General features: G+C 39.8%; 1 protein-coding gene and 1 pseudogene across 1 annotated transcript; both read left to right on the top strand.

The window, feature by feature from the left end:
• The first annotated feature begins 1,935 nt into the window (after positions 1-1,935).
• MAP1LC3C (microtubule associated protein 1 light chain 3 gamma) lies at positions 1,936-12,295 on the top strand. Its single transcript, XM_022579165.2, has 4 exons — positions 1,936-2,008; positions 2,115-2,170; positions 11,201-11,307; positions 12,076-12,295. The coding sequence occupies exons 1-4, from the start codon at positions 1,951-1,953 to the stop codon at positions 12,293-12,295; spliced, it is 441 nt and encodes a 146-aa protein (XP_022434873.1). The 5' UTR covers positions 1,936-1,950.
• Positions 12,296-12,399: 104 nt separating this feature from the next.
• On the top strand, positions 12,400-13,613 carry LOC111177425 (signal recognition particle 14 kDa protein pseudogene; annotated as a pseudogene).
• Positions 13,614-21,984: the final 8,371 nt, after the last annotated feature.

Below are 21,984 nucleotides of genomic sequence, written 5' to 3'. Positions count from 1 at the left end.
AGATTATGTTAGACGCCTCTCTATAGCTAGGGTCATATGATTAATGTTCATCAATGGAAGGTGAATGAACACTCAATAGGTACCACCTTAAGCACGTTAAGTCTGAGAAGGCTAAGTGTAAGTGTGTCTTTTCCACCTATTTTTCTCATCTGACCTTGTGGAAACAAAGGACTTTGAGATGACAGAATTGCAAGTGTAAAGCAGCATACGCACCTGAATTTCTTCTGGAACAGTGCCAGACGGGGAGCCTCCTACATGTACTGGACTGTAATGTAGGTGAGAATGAACCTTTTTATGTTTAGCTATTAAATTTAGGAGTATATTTCTTACGGCATAGCCTATCCTAACTATAGAACCATTTAATGGTAATAATGATTACTTTTCTCAAATAAAATATAAGTAGCTATGAAAGGAAAATATTATAAAGTTAATATGAAATATGTAGTATGTAGGAGTCTTTCTTCTTGAGCAACGGAAAAGACATTTTGAAAGCCCAGAGCTTAAGGGATTGGTTAGATGATATTGGGGGAGATGGAGAGGAAGGGGGAGTTCAAGCAAGGGAACAGAAAATGGTCCCAAGGCAATCATGTCTTTGTGGAAGACTGTCAGACCATAACTGGATTCTAGCACCTCAAGTCATTGCCCCAACTTACTCCACTGGGCCTGTGTGGGGTCGGGGAAGGATGCTGTCCATGGAGGAGTGGCTCTAGGTTCTAGAGGCCTTCTAACTACTGAAGCCAAGTTCCCTCTCCTCCCTCTGGACTAAAGGACTCAGAGTGAGTCCAGCAACTACTGTACTAGTTTCCTAGGCAGGGAAAAGCAAAATTAAAAAAAAAAAGAAGTTTTAAAGTAGTTATGTAAAGAGCAGAATAACCTACTTTTCTTTCTGTCCCTCAACAAACCTGGAGGACGTTCAGTCACTTTTCTCTATGTCATCATCATTAGGCTGAAGAATTTTTAATGTCCACTGTCCTGCATGGAATGGAACCAGGGATGACCCATGAAGATCATGGTACCTTCAGAGACAGTGGAGAAGATCCAAATGGTCCTGTTTATTCTCAGAACATGGATGGCTCTGAATAATGCAGAGGGACCACTGTGCTCCTGGATGTCAGGTAAGGAGGTAGTCGGCATCAAATGGGGAAGCTGAATCACTAAAACCATAATTAATGCATAAAAGAAGCACGAGGGTGTGGAACACCCTGGTCTGAGAACAAGGAGAACTGGGTCTGTCTCTGTCCATTTGATCCTAGGCCAGTGAGTCAATTTCCATGGATCTCAGTTTCATCATCTTTTAAATGCAAGATCCTGAGTATGATAAGTGTTCTACACACATTCCTAGACCTACACACATTTACCTAGATCATGCAAAAAATATGACAAAATATGCTGGTAAGCTGCAGAGTATAATATTACTTTGATACACACCTGGATTTTAACTCTGGCTTTATATCTTTTTATCTGGACAAATTACTCAACTGTTCTGGAATACCTATTTCTTACTGTGAAAAATAGCAGCATATTTCAGGGTAAGGTGAATTGATCTTCAACTTACTTCATTACTATAGTATTAAAATGTCCTGACACAAGACTGTTTCTATCCATAAATCCTTAGCTCACAGGACCATTTATAGTGACGACCAATGCACTACATTGTAAATCTTAATTTCTTTAGCAAAGACAAATTTTTAAATGGCAGTGAGCGAAGTGACTTTCTTTAACCAGAAGAAGGTGGCTGTTCCATTCCCATTCTTAGAACTGACCTGCTCCTGCCCAGGGAGGGGGAATCTGGAAAAGGGAGGGGTGGAGAAGGCTGATGTCACACAGCCCTACATAAAAGCCTCCTTTGGGATCCTACAGGCGGTTTGGAAGCAGCTGGAAGAATGAGTTAGGTCCTGGTTGTGAGATTTTTTTTTTTTAAATCACACACAGACATAGCTGTTGAGCAAAATGCAGACTCCACAGAAAAGCCCAAGCCTCAGACCTTTCAAGCAAAGAAAGAGCTCAGGTAAAGTTCTCACAATAGCTGGGTTTTGGCCCTTGAGACAGGGAGACAAGAAGATACAGGCTTCTGTTCCATGCTGACGTGTTCATTTAATCTTAAATGTTCACAGCAACCAGAAGGGAGGAAGTTGCTGGAATCCTAGTGAAGTTCCCTGGCAAGATCCCGGTAAGACATTGAACTCCTCAGGGGACGCCTGTGATATCCTGTTCTTTGAGAAAACAAAACCCAGGGAGAGACCTTCAAGATGGCAGAAGAGTAAGACATGGAGATCACCTTCCTCCCCACAAATACATCACAAATGCATCCACATGTGGAACAACTCCTACAGAACACCTACTGAACAATGACAGAAGACCTCAGACTTCCCAAAAGGCAAGAAACTCCCCACGTACCTGGGTAGGGCAAAAGAAAAAAGAAAAAACAGAGACAAAAGAATAGGGATGGGACCTGCACCAGTGGGAGGGAGCTGTGAAGGAGGAAAGGTTTCCACACACTAGGAAGCCCCTTCACTGGCGGAGATGGGGGGAAAGCTTTGGAGCCATGGAGGAGAGCGCAGCAACAGGGGTGCAGAGGGCAAAGCAGAGATATTCCCGCACAGAGGATCGGTGCCGACCAGCACTCACCAGCCCAAGAGGGTTGTCTGCTGACCCGCCGGGGCGGGCAGGGACTGCAGCTGAGGCTCAGGCTTCAGAAGTCAGATCCCAGGGAGAGGACTGGGGTTGTCTGCGTGAACACAGCCTGAAGGGGGCTAGTGCGCCACAGCTAGCCGGGAGGGAGTCCAGGGAAAAGTCTGGAACTGCCAAAGAAGCAAGAGACCATTGTTTCAGGGTGCGCGGGGAGAGGGGATTCAGAGCACTGCCTAAACGAGCTTCAAAGACAGGTGTGAGCCGCGGCTATCAGCGGAGACCCCCAGAGACGGGCATGAAACGCTATGGCTGCTGCTGCAGCCACCAAGAAGCCTGTGTGTGAGCACAGGTCACTCTCCACACCTCCCCGCCCGGGAGTCTGTGCAGCCCGCCACTGCCAGGCTCCCGTGATCCAGGGACAACTTCCCTGGGAGAACAAATGGCGTGCCTCAGGCTATTGCAGCGTCATGCCGGCCCGCAGTCTCGGCCCGCATCCATACCCCTCCCCTCCCCCCGGCCTGAGTGAGCCAGAGCCCCCGAATCAGCTGCTCCTTTAACCCCGTCCTGTCTGAGCGAAGAACAGACGCCTTCAGGTGACCTACACGCAGAGGCGGGGCCAAATCCAAAGCTGAACCCTAGCAGCTGTGCGAACAAAGAAGAAAAAGGGAAATCTCTCCCAGCAGCCTCAGGAGCAGCAGATTAAATCTCTACAATCAACTTGATGTACCCAGCATCACTGGAATACCTGAATAGACAACGAATCATCCCAAAATTGAGATGGTGGACTTTGGGAGCAACGATATATATTTTTTCCTTTTTTCTTTTTGTGAGTATGTGTATGCTTCTTTGTGTGGTTTTGTGTGTATAACTTTGCTTTTACCATTTGTCCTAGGATGCTGTCTGTTTTTTGTTGTTTTTAGTATAGTTTTTAGCGCTTATCGTCGGTGGATTTGTTTTTGGGTTTTTGTTTTTTAAACATCTTTGTTGGAGTATAATTGCTTTACAATGGTGTGTTAGTTTCTGCTGTATAACAAAGTGAATCAGCTATACATATACATATATCCCCATATCCCTTCCCTTTTGCATCTCCCTCCCTCCCACCCCTCTAGGTGCTCAAAAAGCACCAAGCTGATCTCCCTGTGCTATGTGGCTACTTCCCACTAGCTATCAATTTTACATTTGGTAGGGTATATATGTCCATGCCACTCTCTCACTTTCTCTCAGCTTACCCATCCCCCTCCTTATATCCTCAAGTCCATTCTCAATGTCTGTGTCTTTATTCCTGTCCTGTCCCTAGGATCTTTAGAAACTTATTTATTTTTTAGATTCCATATATATGTGTTACCATACGTAATTTGTTTTTCTCTTTCTGACTTACTTCACTCTGTATGACAGACTCTAGGTCCATCTACCTCACTACAAATAACTCATTTTTGTTTCTTTTTATGGCTGAGTAATATTCCATTGTATAATATTTAATATTCCACATATTTATCCATTCATCTGTCAGTGGACACTTAGGTTGCTTCCATGTCCTGGCTATTGTAAATAGAGCTGCAATGAACATTGTGGTACATGACTCTTTAAAATTATGGTTTTCTCAGGGCACATGCCCAGTAGTGGGATTGCTGGGTCAGATGGTAGTTCTATTTTTAGTTTTTTAAGGAACCTCCATACTGTTATCCATTGTGGCTGTATCAATTTACATTCCCACCAACAGTGTAAGAGGGTTCCCTTTTCTCCACACCCTCTCCAGCATTTGTTGTTTGTAGATTTTCTGATGATGCCATTATAACTGGTGTGCAGTGATACCTCATTATAGTTTTGATTTGCATTTCTCTATTGATTAGTGATGCTGAGCATCCTTTCATGTGTCTTTTGGCAATCTGTATATCTTTTTTGGAGAAATGTCTATTTAGGTCTTCTGCCCATTTTTGGATTGTGTTACTTGTTTTTTTGATATTGAGCTGCATGAGCTGCTTGTAAATGTTGGAGATTAATCCTTTGTCAGTGGCTTCATTTGCAAATATTTTCTCCAATTCTGAGGGTTGTCTTTTCATCTTGTTTATGTTTTCCTTTGCTGTGCAAAAGATTTTAAGTTTCATTAGGTCCCATTTATTTTTGTTTTTATTTCCATTACTCTAGGAGGTGGATCAAAAAAGATCTTGCTGTGATTTATGTCGTAGAGTGTTCTGCCTATGTTTTCCTCTAAGGGTTTTATAGTGTCTGGCCTTACATTCAGGTCTTTAATCCATTTTGAGTTTATTTTTGTGTATGGTGTTAGGGAGTGTTCCAATTTCATTCTTTTACATGTAGCTGTCCAATTTTCCAAGCACCACTTATTGAAGAGCCTGTCTTTTCTCCATTGTATATCCTTCCCTCCTTTATCAAAAATAAGGTGACCATATGTGCACGGGTTTATCTCTAGGCTTCTATCTTGTTCCATTGATCTATATTTCTGTTTTTGTGCCAGTACCATACTGTCTGGATTACTGTAGCTTTGTAGTATAGTCTGAAGTCCGGGAGCATGGTCCTAGAGCTCTGTTTTTCTTTCTCAAGATTTCTTTGGCTATTCAGGGTCTTTGGTGTTTCCCTACAAATTGTGAAATATTTTGTTCGAGTTCTCTGATGAATGCTGTTGGTAGTTTGATAGGAATTGCATTGAATCTGTAGATGGTTTTGGGTAGTATAGTCATTTTCACAATGTTGATTCTTCCAATCCAAAAACATGGTATATCTCTCCATCTGTTTGTATTATCTTTAATTTCTTTCGTGAGTGTCTTGTAGTTTTCTGCATACAAGTCTTTTGTCTCCTTAGGTAGGTTTATTCCTAGGTATTTTATGCTTTTTGTTGTGGTGGTAAATGGGAGTGTTTCCTTAATTTCTCTTTCACATTTTTCATCATTAGTGTATAAGAATGCAAGAGATTTCAGTGCATTAATTTTGTATCCTACTACTTTACCAAGTTCATTGATTAGCTCTAGTAGTTTTCTGGTAGCATCTTTAGGGTTCTCATGTCATCTGCAAACAGTGACAGTTTACTTCTTCTTTTCCGATTTGGATTCCTTTTATTTCTTTTTATTCTCTGATTGCTGTGGCTAAAACTTCCAAAACTATGTTGAATAATAGTGGTGAGAATGGACAGTGTTGTCTTGACCCTGATCTTAGAGGAAATGGTTTCAGTTTTTCACCATTGAGAATGATGTTGGCTGTGTGTTTGTTATATATGGCCTTTATTATGTTGAGGTAAGTTCCCTCTATGCCTACATTCTGGAGGGTTTTTATCATAAATGCGTGTTGAATTTTGTCAAACGCTCTTTCTGCATCCTTTGAAATGATCACATGGTTTTTATCCTTCAATTTGTTAATATGGTGTATCACATTGATTGATTTGTATATATTGAAGAATCCTTACATTCCTGGGATACACCCCAGTTGATCATGATGTATGATCCTTTCAGTGTGCTGTTGGATTCTGTTTGCTAGTATTTTGTTGAGTATTTTTGCATCTATGTTTATCAGTGATATTACCCTGTAGTTTTCTTTCTTTGTGACATCTTTGTCTGGTTTTGGTATCAAGGTAATGGTGGCCTTGTAGAATGAGTTTGGGAATGGTCCTCCCTCTGCTTTATTTTGGAAGAGTTTGAGGAGGATAGGTGTTAGCACTTCTTTATGTTTGATAGAATTAGCCTGTGAAGTCATCTGGTCATGGGCTTTCGTTTGTTGGAATATTTTTAATCACACTCTCAATTTTAGTGCCTCAGATTGGTCTGTTTATGTTTTCTATTTCTTCCTGGTTCAGTCTCAGAAGGTTGTGCTTTTCTAAGAATTTGTCCATTTCTTCCAGGTTGTCCATTGGCATATAGTTGCTGCTAGTAATCTCTCATGATCTTTGGATTTCTGCAGTGTCATTTGTTATTTCTCCTTTTTCATTTCTAATTCTATTGATTTGAGTCTTCTCCCTTTTATTCTTGATGAGTCTGGCTAATGGTTTTTCAATTTTGTTTATCTTCTCAAAGAACCAGCTTTTAGTGTTATTGATTTTAGCTATTGTTTCCTTCATTTATTTTTCATTTATTTCTGATCTGATCTTTATGATATCTTCCCTTCTGCTAACTTTGGGGGTTTTTTGTTCTTCTTTCTCTAATTGTTTTAGGTGTAAGTTTAGGTTGTTTATTTGAGGTGTTTCTTGTTTCTTGAGGTAGGATTTTATTGCTATAAAATTCCCTCTTAGAACTGCTTTTGCTGCATCCTATAGGTCATCGTGTTTTCATTGTCATTTGTTTCCAGGTATTTTTTTGATTTCCTCTTTGATTTCTTCAGTGGTCTTTTGGTTATTCAGTAGTGTATTCTTTAACCTCCATGTATTTGTATTTTTTACAGATTTTTTCCTGTTATTGATATCTAGTCTCATAGCACTCTGTTTGGAAAAGATACTTGATATGGTTTCAATTTTCTTAAATTTACCAAAGGTTGATTTGTGATCAAGGAGATATGATCTATTCTGGAGAATGTTCTATGACCACTGGAGAAGAAAGTGTATCCTGTTGTTTTTGGATGGAATGTCCTATAGGTATCAGTTAAGTCCATCTTGTTTAATGTGTCATTTAAAGCTTGTGTTTATTTGTTTATTTTCATTTTGGATGATCTGTCCATTGGTGAAAGTGGGGTGTTAAATCCCCTACTATGATTGTGTTCCTGTCAATTTCCCATTTTATGGCTGTTAGCATTTGCCTTATGTATTAAGGTGCTCCTATGTTGGGTGCATTAATATTTACAATTGTTATATCTTCTTGGATTGATCTCTTGAACATTTTGTAGCATCCTTCTTTGTCTATTGTAATAGTCTTTATTTTAAAGTCTATTTTGTCTGATATGAGAATTGCTACTCCAGATTTCTTTTGATTTCCATTTGCATGGAATATCTTCTTCCATCACCTCACTTTCAGTCTGTATGTGTCCCTAGGTCTAAACTGGGTCTTTTGTAGATAGCATATATATGGGTCTTGTTTTTGTATCCATTCAGCCAGTCTATGTCTTTTGGTTGGAGCATTTAATCCATTTACCTTTAAGGTAATTATCGATATGTATGTTCCTATTACCATTTTCTTAATTGTTTTGGGTTTGTTATTGTGTGTCTTTTCCTTCTCTTGTGCTTCCTGCCTAGAGAAGTTCCCTTAGCATTTGTTGTAAAGCTGGTTTGGTGGTGCAGAATTTTCTTAGCTTTTGCTTGTTTGTAAAGGTGTTAATGTCTCTATCAAATCTGAATGAGATCCTTGCTAGGTAGAGTAATCTTGATTGTAGGTTTTTCCCTTTCATCACTTTAAATATGTCCTGCCACTCCCTTCTGGCTTGCAGAGTTTCACTGAAAAATCAGTTGTTAACCTTATGGGGATTCCCTTGTACATTATTTCCTGTTTTTCATTGTATTTAGTTTTTCATAGTTTGATTATTATGTGTCTTGGTGTGTTTCTCCTTGGATTTATCATGTATGGGACTCTCTGCACTTCCTGGACTTGATTGACTCTTTCCTTTCTCATATTAGGGAAGTTTTCAACTATAATTTCTTCAAATATCTCATCAGTTCCTTTCTTTTTCTCTTCTTCTAGGACCCTTAAAATTCGAATGTTGGTGCATTTACTGTTGTTCCAGAGGTCTCTGAGACTATTCTCAATTCTTTTCATTCTTTTTTCTTTATTCTGCTCTGTGGTAGTTATTTCCAATATTTTATCTTCCAGGTCACTTATGCGTTCTTCTGCCTCGGTTATTCTGCTATTGATTCCTTCTAGAGAATTTTTAATTTCATTTATTGTGTTGTTCATCATTTTATGTTTGCTCTTTAGTTCTTCTATGTCCTTGTTAAACGTTTTTTGTATTTTCTCCATTCTATTTCCAAGATTTTGAATCATGTTTACTATCATTACTCTGAATTCTTTTTCAGGTAGACTGCCTATTTCCTCTTCTTTTGTTTGGTCTGGTGCATTTTTACCTTGCTCCTTCATCTCCTGTGTGTTTCCATGTCTTCTCATTTTGCTTAACTTACTGTGTTTGGGGTCTCCTTTTCACAGGCTGCAGGTTCATAGTTCCCATTGTTTTTGGTGTCTGCCCCTAGTGGCTAAGGTTGATTCAGTGGGTTGTGTAGGCTTCCTGGTGGAGGGGAGTGGTGACTGTTCTGGTAGGTGGGTCTGGGTCCTGTCTTTCTGGTGGGCAGGGCCACATCCACCAGTGTGTTTTGGGGTGTCTGTGAACTTAGGATGATTTTAGGCAGCCTCTCTGCTAATGGGTGGGGTTGTATTCATGTCTTGCTAGTTGTTTGGCATAGGGTTTCCAGCACTGTAACTTGCTGGTCATTGAGTGGAGTTGGGGCTTAGCGTTGAGATGGTGGTCTCTGGGTGAGCTTTCGCCATTTGATATTACATGGAGTCGGGAGGTCTCTGCTGGAGCAATGTCCTGAACTTGGCTCTCCCACTTCAGAGGCACAGGCCTGACACCAGGCTGGAGCATGAAGACCCTGTCAGCCACCCAGCTCAGAAGAAAAGGGACAAAAAAAGAAAGAAGGAAAGAAAAAACTAAAATAACATAAAATGAAGTTATTAAAATAAGAAATATAAATTTTTTTTTAAACAGAATGAAAGAAGAGAGCAACCACACCAACAAACAAATCCACCAATGATATCAAGCACTAAACATTATATTAAAACAAAAAAATTGGACGGAAGAACCCTAGGACAAATGGTAAAAGCAAAGCTATGCAGACAAAATCACAAGATAAGCACAGCTCAATAAACCCACATTTTCCAAATAATCAATGCCAATGTTATAAAATCATGCATGAGTAAAAGATGCAGACAAAGTACAATATGGACCAATGGACTGTAATGTTACACAGAGTATAAAAAGTCAATTTATATGGTTTCATATTCTACATTACAACTAACTTTTAAGAAACTACCACTTGTTGAATTTTGGTGTAAAATAAAAGAAGAAAAATTACAATTAAATAAAAATGCTATTATGCTAAAATGCATTTTCCAATTACAAATACATGTGGGGCCAGATTTTCTTCATATAACTCAACCAAAGCAACATTTCATAACAGATCAAACACAGAAGCAGATATAAGAATATTCTTATATCTTATATTATTATAAACACATGAATGGATGCTCAACATCACTAATCATTAGAGAAATGCAAATCAAAACTACAATGAGGTATCACTTCACAGCAATCAGAATGGCCATCATCAGAAAACCTACAAACAATAAATGCTGGAGAGGGTGTGGAGAAAAGGGAACCGTCTTGCACTGTTGGTGGGAATGTAAATTGATACAGCCACTATGGAGAACAGTATGGAGGTTCCTTAAAAAACTAAAAATAGAACTACCATATGATCCAGCAATACCACTACTGGGCATATACCCTGAGAAAACCATAATTCAAAAAGAGTCATGTACCACAATGTTTATTGCAGCTCTATTTACAAAAGCCAAGACATGGAAGCAACCTAAGTATCCATCGACAGATGAATGGATAAAGAAGATGTGGCCCCTATATACAATGGAATATTACTCAGCCATAAAAAGAAATGAAACTGAGTTATTTGTAGTGAGGTAGATGGACCTAGAGTCTGTCATACAGAGTGAAGTAAGTCAGAAAGAGTATACAAATACCATATGCTGACACATATATATGGAATCTAAAAAAAAAGTTTCTGAAGAACCTAGGGGTAAGAAAGGAATAACGACTCAGATGTAGAAATTGGACTTGAGGACACGGGGAGTGGGAAGGGTAAGCTGGGATGAAGTGAGAGAGTGGCATGGACTTATATATGCTACCAAATGTACAATAGATAGCTGGTCAGAAGCAACCACATAGGACAGGGAGATAAGCTCAGTGCTTTGTGACCACCTAGAGGGGTGGGACAGGGAGGGTGGGAGGGAGATGCAAGAGGGAGGAGATATGGGGATATATGTATATGTATAGCTGATTCACTTTGTTATAAAGCAGAAACTAACACACCATTATAAAGCAATTATACTTCAAGAAAGATGTTTTAAAGAAAAAGATGTGTTACATATACACAATGGAATATTACACAACCATAAAAAGGAATGAAATTGGGCCATTTATAGAGACTTGGATGTATCTTGAGACTGTCATACAGAGTGAAGTAAGTCAGAAAGAGAAAAGCAAATATCGTATATTAACGCATATATATGGAACCAGAAAAATGGTACAGATGAATTGGTTTGCAGGGCAGAAATAGAAACACAGATGTAGAAAACAAATGTATGGACACAAATGGGGGAAAGTGGTGGGGGGCGGGGGGTTGATGGTGGTGTGATGAATTGGGAGATTGGGATTGACATGTATACACTAATATGTATAAAATAGATAACTAATAAGAACCTGCTGTATAAAAAAATAAATAGAATTCAAAAGTTCACAAAAAAAGAACCCAGCCAATGACTTCCTTCTCTCTATTCCAAGTTCCTAAGATATAGAGGACTGAGGTGTATTCTTTGGCAGTTTCTTCAGAAGAGATGAAGGTCGAAGCTCTTGACAGGTGACAGTGGAGCGCTATCCCAGGGAGAAGCTCTTGCCCTCACTGGACAAGACCAAGTTCCTGGTCACACAGGAGCTGACCATGACCCAGTTCCTCAGTGTCATCCGGTAGGTAACAAAGTGCTCATGCGGGTGTGTGCTGTGTGGCCCTGGGCTTTTTGGAACAATGAGAGATGGGATATGGCAGAGAGACAAGGAGAAGGATTTGTGCTTCACCTTTTCTCTTCAACTCTGCCTTTAAAAAGGATGATCTCATGATCAACCAATTTTAAAAAGATGTCCATTACCTTGCTACAACACTAAAATAAGTGAGAGCTCCCAATTTTGATGTACCAGCTATATTTTCTTTTGCTTCAACATTTTAGTGGTACTGTGTTTTAATTTCTGTCTTCAAATTTCTCTAAGAATTTTTCAAAGGAATCTTTGGAAAATAGTCCAAAGCCCTCTGTTTTCAAGATTTTAAAAGCCCAGTGACAGCATTTTACCTCTAAATATTTTCCCCTTTGTGGCAGGGCTTTGGATTATCCAGTGTTGGTTAACCACGTTCTGAAACTATTTCCTCTCCCACCCACAACATAAATTTAGCCCCTCCTAGCTGAAACTGGGGGTGTACTGGCTGTGCCTCTAATGTATGGTCTTAGGGTGGTTAGATAGGGCTAGCCATTACCAACAGATTCAGCTTGCTCTGCTATCAAAACAATCTAAAGTTTGAGGATGACTGGGCTAGAGCGGGGAGGTGGGGGCATCTTGGGTCGATACGGCCAGACACTAGCCAGACAGAGGTAAGAAAGGCTATGGATCAGGGGTCATTCCCTTCCAGGTTAACTTTTTCCCTTCCTGCCCCCCCCCACACACACACCCTTTTCCGCAACCCAGGAGCCGCATGGTCCTTGGGGCCACTGAATCATTTTACTTGCTGGTGAACAACAAGAACTTCGGAAGTATGAATGTGACCATGGCAGAGATCTACAGGGACTACAAGGATGAGGATGGCTTCGTGTACATGACCTATGCCTCCCAGATATCTGGCTGCTTGGGGTCAGCAGCCCCCAAGGATGGGAGCAACCTTGGGGGCAGGCCCTGCTATCCTCTATAATACGTATCCTCTAACCAATGCATTCACCAATGCAGGAGACACGGACCTCTTTCTGTGTGTGCAGTGATGGTCCAGGGGGCAAGGACGCCCTGCAGTGATCAGCACCAACCATGACAGTGAGGCAATGCCTGCCCTGTTTGCTTTTTGTGCTCGTGCTCTTTGGTGGCTCTTGAGAATTTTGTAAATAGTAAGTCTTTTCTAAGTGGTTAACTTGTGCAATGAGCTGGGGAGGTATTTTAAGCGTCTCCTCTGGTGGAAGCCAGGCTAGAGTCCCTTGAGGGGTTTGATCTCCCTGTTGTGGGCAGGAGTCACGTGTATGCTCGGGCATGGAGAACCTGAGATGTGTGGATAGTCTCCGTGGAGCTTAATGCAACCAGTGTGAACTGCCTCATGGTGGAGATGGTGGGGGGATGGGCACAGAGGGGAAGCGGGTCTTATCTGTGTCATTAAAGAGATTACTGTTATTTCCACAGCATTCACTTGACTCGGTTATTTCCCCTTATATTCTTTTAGTCTGTCTATGCCACACAGATTTATGCCAAAATTGTTACTGCTCAGTTTCAAATAATTTAAATGATTAGTTTTCCTCGCAATAGAATTTTTTAAATAATGAATTGTGTTTAAATCCTTATTATGGGGCTTGGGGCTTATGCTGACAGAGTGGAGCCAGCAGCACCAGGATGGTGCTTCTGGAGAGAGAGCAGTTCCTGACGGAGCTGACCAGGCTCTTCCAGAAGCGCCGGTTGTCGGGCAGCGTGTGCATCACCCTGAAGAAGTATGATGGTCGAACTAAACCCATTCCAAGGAAGGGTTCTGTGGAGGGCTTTGAGCCCTCAGAAAACAAGTGTCTGTTAAGAGCTACTGATGGGAAAAAGATCAGCACTGTGGTGAGCTCCAAAGAAGTGAATACGTTTCAGATGGCTTGTTCAAACCTATTGAGAGCTAACATGGATGGGCTGAAAAAGAGCCAGAGTAAGAAGAGCAAAGCAGCGCAGTGAAGGGCACCAGGTTTCCCGCTTTCACCAGCTAACCACTGAATTGCTATTTTTCCTTTGGTTTTTACTTTTGGCCACAAAGCTGGGTTTCTGATTTCCCTACAGTAACTGTTTTCATGTAAGATTAGGGTCATTTTTGGATGGAGGAAGGGCTGTAGTGTTTACAGGGTAGTTACAAGAAGCCAGTTTAATTTAGGTCTGGCTAAGTGGTCTGTGTTGTATGGTTGTATGTTTCTGGATAATAGTTTACAGTCTCTGTAGCCGTCTGTGAAGAGCACTGTATCATTAAACCAGTATTTATCAGCACTGACCATCTTTTATTCCTTTTCCCACCCCATAAAACGTTTCTGGCAATAGCTCCTCATTTTGGAATGATGTGATTATGAACAGGCTTTAAGCCCTGTCTTATGGGTTACTGGAATTGAAACCTGACAGTTTTACAAAAAGTTGTGTTATTTCATGGGTATTTTTCCCAGATTGCTGTATAATTTTATCATCATAGTTTCTCTAGCAAATTTGAATGAGTTCTCATAGCCAAATGAGAGTTTGCTTAACCAAACTAAGGGTAAGCCTATTACAAAATCATCAAGAATAAAGATTCCAAGTTAATGATGTTAAAAAAAAATCCTTATTATGGGCCAGGCATTGTTCAATGCACTCTACATGTATTAAGTCCTCATAATCATTTTATCTGTTAAGTATTATTACTCCCATTTTAAGGATGAGGAAATTGGGTCAGAGAAAGGTCAAGAAACTCACCTAACAACTAGCAAGCAGCAAAACCATGTTTTGAAATCAGGCAGACTGGCGTAGACTGGCTTATCCCCTCTACCAGTCTTCCTTTCTTCACTTGGTGAGGACCTAGTAGTGCTTGAATTGAAGCTGAGTTACACTTGCTTACTACCCCGCATGGGAGACAGAGTTGTGAACACAGAACTGCGGAGGAGCTTGGTCACATAAAAATAGTTAACGGGGAGCGTGGGGGAGCCCGAAGGAGGGAGAGCTTCCAGGGGAGTGCAGTCTGAACTGGGTTTGGAGAAGGAAAAAGTAATTTCATGAAAAAGGATAATTTTTTTTTTTTTTTAACAGCAAAATGGGTTTATTCCTGAGCAGCAAAGAATTGTAGTTTGGGACGTGCAACTATGGCAAACCACATGCAAGTCTGGTAAAACAAAGGAGAGGGAAGTCTTTTATAGAGGAGAAGGGGAAGTTAGGAGGGGTTGTTATGAACAAATATTGTCTGAGTTGTGACCGTCTTTCATTGGCTGAGCTGTTGCGAGAAGAAAATCTTGCTGGTGATAGTAGTGTCGCTTCCTGCAGGAGATGCAAGATACCATCTCTTTCTGTTGGGATCTGTATTGACATTGAGTGAGAGCTCCCCCTCTGGCCTCCTGACTCCATTTTAGTGAAGTTTCCCTTTATTAATTTGTTTTTTTTTGTTTTTTATTCACTTATGGTGAGTAAACATTGATTAAGCATCTCTTGTGTGCCAGGCGCTTCAAAGAGCTGGAGCTACAGCAGCAAACAAGACAAATAAGGGCTCAGCCTCATGCAGCTCTCTCCAGTGAGGGAAGAAAGAAAACACAGAGAAGCATTATAAGTGGTATGAAGGCCAAGAGACAGGGTCCTGGGACAGAGATGGGGAGATACCTTACCTTGGTGGTCAGGGAGACCTCGCTGAGGAATGACAATTGAAATGAGTCCACAGGAGGAGCCAGCCCTGCATAGATCTGGGGGAGAGCTTGTACACTTTGCAGGAAAGTGAGCTGTGATGTTTTGATTTCCAGTATTTTTCCTGATGCTGCTTCCCTACATGTTTTGGCTTTTCTGGTTGGAGCAGGATGTTTTCAGCAGTTGCTCTATTTACAATGGGCACATAATAAAGGTTCACCAAATAATTTATTGGTAGCTACTTTCTTTTAGTCCTTTCTCTAGACCCTGGAGTCTCTAATGAGTCTTGCTTTCATTTATACCCAGTCTTCAGTTATTTCATTTGACCATTTCTTTACCACCCCCACAGAATAATCTGGGCCAATTTCTCTTGAACAATGAACACTGTAACATTAAACCAAATTAAACTAAACTATTATTTTAGGTGATTACATTACATTCAATTAAACTAAAAATAACAACAATGAAAAGTATCCATTAGCCACCAGAATGGAGGTAGAAATGACTAGAGGGGTGGGAATACAGAGGGTAGAAGTAGGAAGATTCAAGAGAAGATTCCTCAGGAACTATTTCTTCTATTCTCAGCCTGTTTTTGATGTTCCCTCCCGTCAATTTCTTTTGTTTTATTTTCCATTCAGGCCTTTACCACCAAGAAGAAAAAGGACACAAAACACAACTTTGTTGTTTACTATTGCTGCATGACAAACCACTTTAAGTTTCAGTGACATAAAACAAGGCTTTATTATTTCCATGGAGAAATCATGGAAATTCCCATGATTCTGTGGATTGGTTGGAGGTTCCTCTGCTGTTTTCACCTGGACTCACTCACTCAGCTGGAGGATCCGAAGCTGGAAGTTCTGAGAAGAGCTGCCCTCCGCTGTCACCAGGCCCAGCCTTTGGTTCTGGCTATTTGTGGGTGGCTTGGACCACTCACTTTGCCTCTTATCCTCAGAAAGCTAGGTCAGCTCCTCAAATGGGGGCTTCAGGGCTGCATTCCAAGGGGGCAAAGGGGAAAATGCAAGTCCTCTTGTAGCTCTGGCTCTGGACACCTGCCTAGCGTCATTTCTGCCACATTCTTTGGTAAAGCCCAGATTAAGGCAGCGGGGGAAAGAGCACCTCTTGACGGAAAATACTTCAATTCAGAATCTGTGGCCATATTTCATCAACCACATACTTTTAAAAAGCACACATAGCCTACTCCTCCACCAACCACATCCTATGTTTTCTGTGATTTATTTTTCACCAATAAATGCATGTTTCTTCACTTTCACCCTTTCTTCTCTGCCTGCCTTTGGCCCTCTGCCTCCCTGGGCCAGTGGTGATTGTGGCTGGCTCTAGCCTTCCAGCTTCACTCTGTCTCCTGCTGGACTCGAGGAAGAATGGCCTTGTGGCTCTCCACCTTTACTGTAGCCACTTGGTCAGTATGGGTATTTGGGCTGAAATAATTACCTCTTTCCTTATGAAGTGCGCAGAGGTTTGGTCCTTGCTCTTGTGATCTATACCCCAATATGGTATACCATAACCCAGAAAGTCTCTCTGCTTTAGAGTAAGTATCTGCCAAATATAGTGCTTAACTAAGCTGCATAGATAGATAGATAGATAGGTAGATAGATAGATAGATATAGATATTAGCTAATATGTGTGTACAAATATGTACACACATATTAGCTAATATATATTATATATACATAATATACATATATAAATGGTGCCTTGTAAAAGCTTGATGTTGTCATGTCAGTGCTAGAGAGTGACATATGATAGGTGCATAGTAAAATACATATATTAAACTTTATTTCATGAAACAGGTTTCTATTGTATGCTCACAATGGGCCAGCACATTACAGTGCAGTGTGATAAGGGGATACGGTGCTCTAGATAAGTACCTATAGCATCCACTCAAATTTGGAGTCCAGGAATAATTCCTGGAGGATGTGATGTTGAAGCAAATATATGATGAGAAAGAATTAGACCAAGAAGAGAAGGAAAGATATTCTAGGTACAGAAAACAGGATGGAATATTTGAAGAACTAAAATCATTCCAGTGTGGCTGGAACTTTGAGAGTAAGTGGAACACGTAAGGAACAGTGCCATATGAGGCTGAATAGGAGGTGAGGGCCTTGAGGGACAGTTAAGAAGAGTGAATTTTATCCTGAGAAGACTGGAAGGGATGGTATATGCTTCTAAGGTCTGGAGTGCCATGGTTCAGGTTCCATGTTAGAAAGCTCACTCTGCCTAAGAAAGAAAGTTATTGGAAGTTTTTAATATCCTTTATGTAAAGGTTAATGTCCTGAAGTTACTAAAGATACTAATCCCATCTAGGTAAATGAAAGATTTTAAGGAAGAGAGTGACAAAGTTAGACTTGTATCCTAGAGGTATGATGTTCTAGAAGAAGCTTCTAAGAGGGCATAAAGAGATGAGAAGCTGGGGGGATGGAGAAGGTTTGGAGTGGAGATGAGAGTGCTGCTGGCATCAGGGAGCTCTGTGTGCTTCATCGGAAGGCAGTACATTAGCCAGACTCCAAAAATGGACGAGTTCATGGAGTCACTGGACTCTGGCACCACCCCAAACATAGTACTTCCATCGTTCGCCACAGCTCAGGCCCGAGAGGGAGGCAAGGTGCCAACTAGCTACTGGGTGGTATCTCTCACAGACCATGCCCCCAAATTGGGGATAATACCTGCAGCATATCCCAATAGCTTTATCCTGAATAAGGTTTGTTTTAGGGAAAACCAAAGATCACCGGGGACATTTTTTTATATCCTCTCAGTCCAAAAATACCTGGCTCGTCCACTGTGTGAGGAGGACACCAGTGACCTTTTAGAGTGGCCAGACACTCCTCTGTGTCACAGAATATGAGAGTCAGAACTGCAAACACTGTTTGGAGATCAGGGAGTGGAAGAGTGAGAATGAGAGGGAGAGACTGAAGATGTAGCTGAAGGGCCTGGATCCTGAGGAAGCCAAGGTGGTCCAGGAAGTGGCACATGGAGAAGAACTGAGAAAGAACAGCAGAAAATCATGAAGCAGAGCAGAAAACAGGAACCCCTCTAGATATTACAAGCAGAGATGTTTTACACAAGACATTTTTTTATAGGATGTTGAAAAGCAGGAAGAGAAAAACAGAGAAGGAGGGGTAACTAGAGGACAAATTTTGCTGCCTGATGCAGAATTCATTCATATCCATATGTGTATCACTTCTTTTTATCATTTAATTTATTGATGTTTGCTGGTGATGAACTCTCTTTTTCTCTTGATCTGAAAATGTGTTTATTTTATCTTCATTCTTTATACATGTTTCTATTCAGCATAGAATTTTAGGTTTGCAATTATTTTCTTTCAATGAATTAATGAAGTCCTTCCATATTCTTTTGGTTTCTATTTTTTGCTAATGAAGTTAACTATCAATCTGACTTTGGCTACTTTGAAGGTAGTCTCTCTCTCTCTCTCTCTGGGTGTATGTTTTTAAAATATTCTCTTTCTCTTTGATTATCTGCAGTTTTACTGTGATGTGTTTAGTTATGGTTTTCTTTTTGTTTATCTTCCTTGGAGTTCATTAAGCTTCTTGAATCTGTAGATTGATACGGTTCACCTTTCTGGAGAACTCTCAAACATAATCCTTTCAAATACAGCCTCTGCCAATGCTCTCTCTCCTTCTGGAACCTTCTTACTCTGCCCTGAAGTCTCTTATCCTCTCTTCCTTAGTTTCTATATTTCTCTCTCTCTCATTCTATATAATATCTTCTGACCTATCTTCCAGGTCTATCATTTTCTCTTCTGTGTTCAATCTACTCTAAAACCCACTTTACTGAAATGTTAATTTGGGTTATTTTATTTTTTCATGTGTAGAAGCTTTATTTGGTTCTTTTACAAATCTATTATTCCACTTGTTACAGTTTCCTGTTCCCTGAAGATATTTTTAAGCTTGTCAAAATTTTTATACATAATTATCATTAAAAATCTCTTTCTAGCATTTGAGGTCTTTGGGGGCTAGTTTATACTGGTTTTTCTATTCATTGCACTTTATTTCCTTGTTGTGGTAATTTATCTTTGATTTTGTGCTACATTTTCCCCTTGAAAGTTTATTTGTGAAATTTTCCAGAGGCTGAGGATAAACATTCTTTCCTCCAGAGAGGCTTCGCATTTGCAAATGCCAAGCACCTGTATACCAAGAATCTGTAACCATTTAAAAGTAAATATATTTTAGTGCCTGATAGTGTTAACTTGAGCTGCAAGGATTCATAAGGTCAGCATTCATTTTCCAAACTCAAGTTCTCTTTCCCCACTCCACCCCAAACTCCTCCCACTTGAAGGGAAATAAGAAAAGGGAAGCAAAAAAAAAATAAGGGAAGCAGGTATACTCTGGTTCAGTCTGCCCTTTTGAGTCTCAGCTCAATTTCTCCAGTTTCCAGCCGGATCTGCAAATGCCCCAGGCAAGAGTGAACTGTGGCCTGCCACCTCCTTCTTGTTTCTTGACTTCTTAATTTTGAGCTTTCTTTTCAATAACTTTTAAAGAAGTTATCTCTTCAATAATTTTGAAAAAGTTATCTCTTCAATAACTTTTAAGTTTTTTTCATACTATATCATTTTAAGTTGTCTTCAGTAGAAATATGGCCCAAATAACATAGCCTGCCATCATGGAAAATGGAAATTCCCCTAATTATCTTTCTACTCTTTTTCTCACTTCTACTAAGTCTGTGCAGAGTCCAATATTAGTCTTTGGCCAAGAATTGTTGGGGTTTCCTCAACTGTAACACAGGGTTGATCATCTCTTCCTACCCCACAGAGTAAGTATGAAAGTCAGATAAGATTCTGTAGGTAAAAGTTCCTGTGAACTATTGGGTCATCTAAAGGGAACTAGAAAGGTATGTGAGCAGAGTGATTTGACTGTCTTTGTGTTCCTCCCAGTTCTAAATTCCAAGAGTCTATATTTCTGCATGAATATTTCTCATCTCTGTCCATTGTTTATATAGATCTTCACAACCTTCTCTGCCCATTTATAATATCCAGCACCCTAGTTTTTTCTATGTGAATCTACCTATCCTTCAAGATTCGTACATCTTCTACACCAGTGGTCCTCATGATGGCTATTAAAATGCATATGTGTGAGCCCCACCCAGGCCAGTGTAACCAGAATCTCTGGGGGTGAGGCCCAGATGAGTCACTGTACAGGTTGAGTATCACTGTCTACATATAGCCTTTCCTGACACACTGAAACCCAGTAATCCAGTAGTCTCTCCTTCTTAATCCTTTCTCTTATTGACTGTATCATTCATTGGGACAGAGCCCACACTGCCTTGTATGTTAATTATCTTGTTAAATTTGTAAATAATCTGGATTTCTAAACAGAATACAATTCTTTTATGAATGGTTTAGCTCTGCTTCCCATAATGCATATAAAGCTGTCCCTTGCAAATAATAAGAAACCTAAAAATATTTTCATAAGATATTGTTATGGGAAATCTTATAGGAAAATCTTATAGGAAAATGATCCATTTGTCCCAGGTAATATGCTGATGTCACAGCTTCTAAAATAAAAAACAAAATCCTACTCCAAACATTAAAACGTTAGAGGATTGGTTAAATAAATATGTGTTCACCCTATGAGGGATACATTGCAGCTATTAAAAATGCTGGAGAAGACTATTTAATGGCATGATAAAATTATTTTGATACATTAGATGAGGAAAAGTAAATTACAAACAGTACACAATTTTTAAAATTTAGGAAAGTATTTATGGATGAGTGGTATTCTTGAATATTTTGTATTTAAAAAATAAAATGAAAGCAGCTTTGTTTTCTTAGAATGTGTGTGTGTGAACAGATTTGAGCAAAGCTAAGTAAAAAGTGCTTATCACTGCATTTTAAACATCTCTCTTTTCTCACACTTCACATCCTAGATCACCGTAATCATGGGAAATGATCTATCTAGCACAAGCAGAAGCACTATCCCTCACTGTTTTGCTGTTGCCCTGCTGCTGACTTCTGCTATTTCCCTCCATCTAATGCAAAGATAAGTGGCCTGGCTCTGAACATGGCCTCATTGTTTCCAGTGTAAATATGATTGGTTACCTGGCTAAATCCTGCTTACTAAATATTTGGACTTACTAAGTTCTAGAAACAGGAAAATAAAATATAAAAGGAAACTATAATATGGCTCAGCTTTTTATAACCTTGGGTGGTGCCAACTATGCATGAAACATGGAAAAGAGTATGATGGAAATAGTAGATCACTTTTTTGGAAAGAATGGATCACTTCTTTCTACTTGGAGAATAAAATAGTTTTACAAAGGAAAAAAATCAAACTGTGTGTGCCATATGATCTGAAGGTGGTTAAGAAAACTAAGCCTGAAAGGGAATACATCAGTGTCACCAGCCATCAAGACTCTCATCCATTGCTGGCTGGAATGTTATTTGGTACAAACTCCATTGAAAACAATTTGGCAATACCTATCAAAATTATAAATTCACACACCTTTTGATGCAACAATTCCATTGGTAAGGGTATTTTGTGGTAAGCTCACAGATTTGCAATATGTGAAATTTACTAATGCAGCATAGTGTGGAAAATAAAACATCCATCAGGGAGACCTTGTTAAATAATTGACAATATTTGGCTCAGTATTATGCAACTATAAGATAGAAAGGGAAAACTCCTTAGGAACTCATATGGAATAATCTCGAAGGTATATTTTACATGAAAAAACCTAGATACATATGTATTAAGTGGTTTGTATTTTCTATGCTACTCTTTGCTTTAAATAAAAGTGGTGGGAAGGAATATGCATACTTTGGGATGTATTTTATTATATACATATAATTTTGATGGCCTTCAGGGAGAAAAAATGAGTGAAGACAGGAAATTCTTTTAAGACTATTTTTTTAAAGAAGTTTTAGATTTACAACAAAATTGAAAGTATAAAGATTTCCCATATACTCACTCATCCAACAGGTACTTTTTTTTTTTTTTTAACCATGGATGAATTGCATTGGCACATTTTAATTACCAAAAGTCCATAGTTTAC

The sequence above is a fragment of the Delphinapterus leucas genome, chromosome 1, assembly GCF_059928025.1.
Source record: "Delphinapterus leucas isolate spDelLeu-1000000601 "Yukka" chromosome 1, BTC_Dleu_Yukka2, whole genome shotgun sequence".
NCBI lineage: Eukaryota > Metazoa > Chordata > Mammalia > Artiodactyla > Monodontidae > Delphinapterus > Delphinapterus leucas.
This window is presented reverse-complemented; position numbering and strand designations above follow the sequence as displayed.

Excerpts from the sequence above, each read along its gene's own strand:
- MAP1LC3C (XM_022579165.2), top strand. The coding sequence starts at position 1,951 with ATGCAGACTCCACAGAAAAGCCCAAGCCTCAGACCTTTCAAGCAAAGA. Across the intron at positions 2,009-2,114 it reads CAAGCAAAGAAAGAGCTCAG|CAACCAGAAGGGAGGAAGTT; the intron begins GTAAAGTTCTCA and ends AAATGTTCACAG. Across the intron at positions 11,308-12,075 it reads CAGTTCCTCAGTGTCATCCG|GAGCCGCATGGTCCTTGGGG; the intron begins GTAGGTAACAAA and ends TCCGCAACCCAG.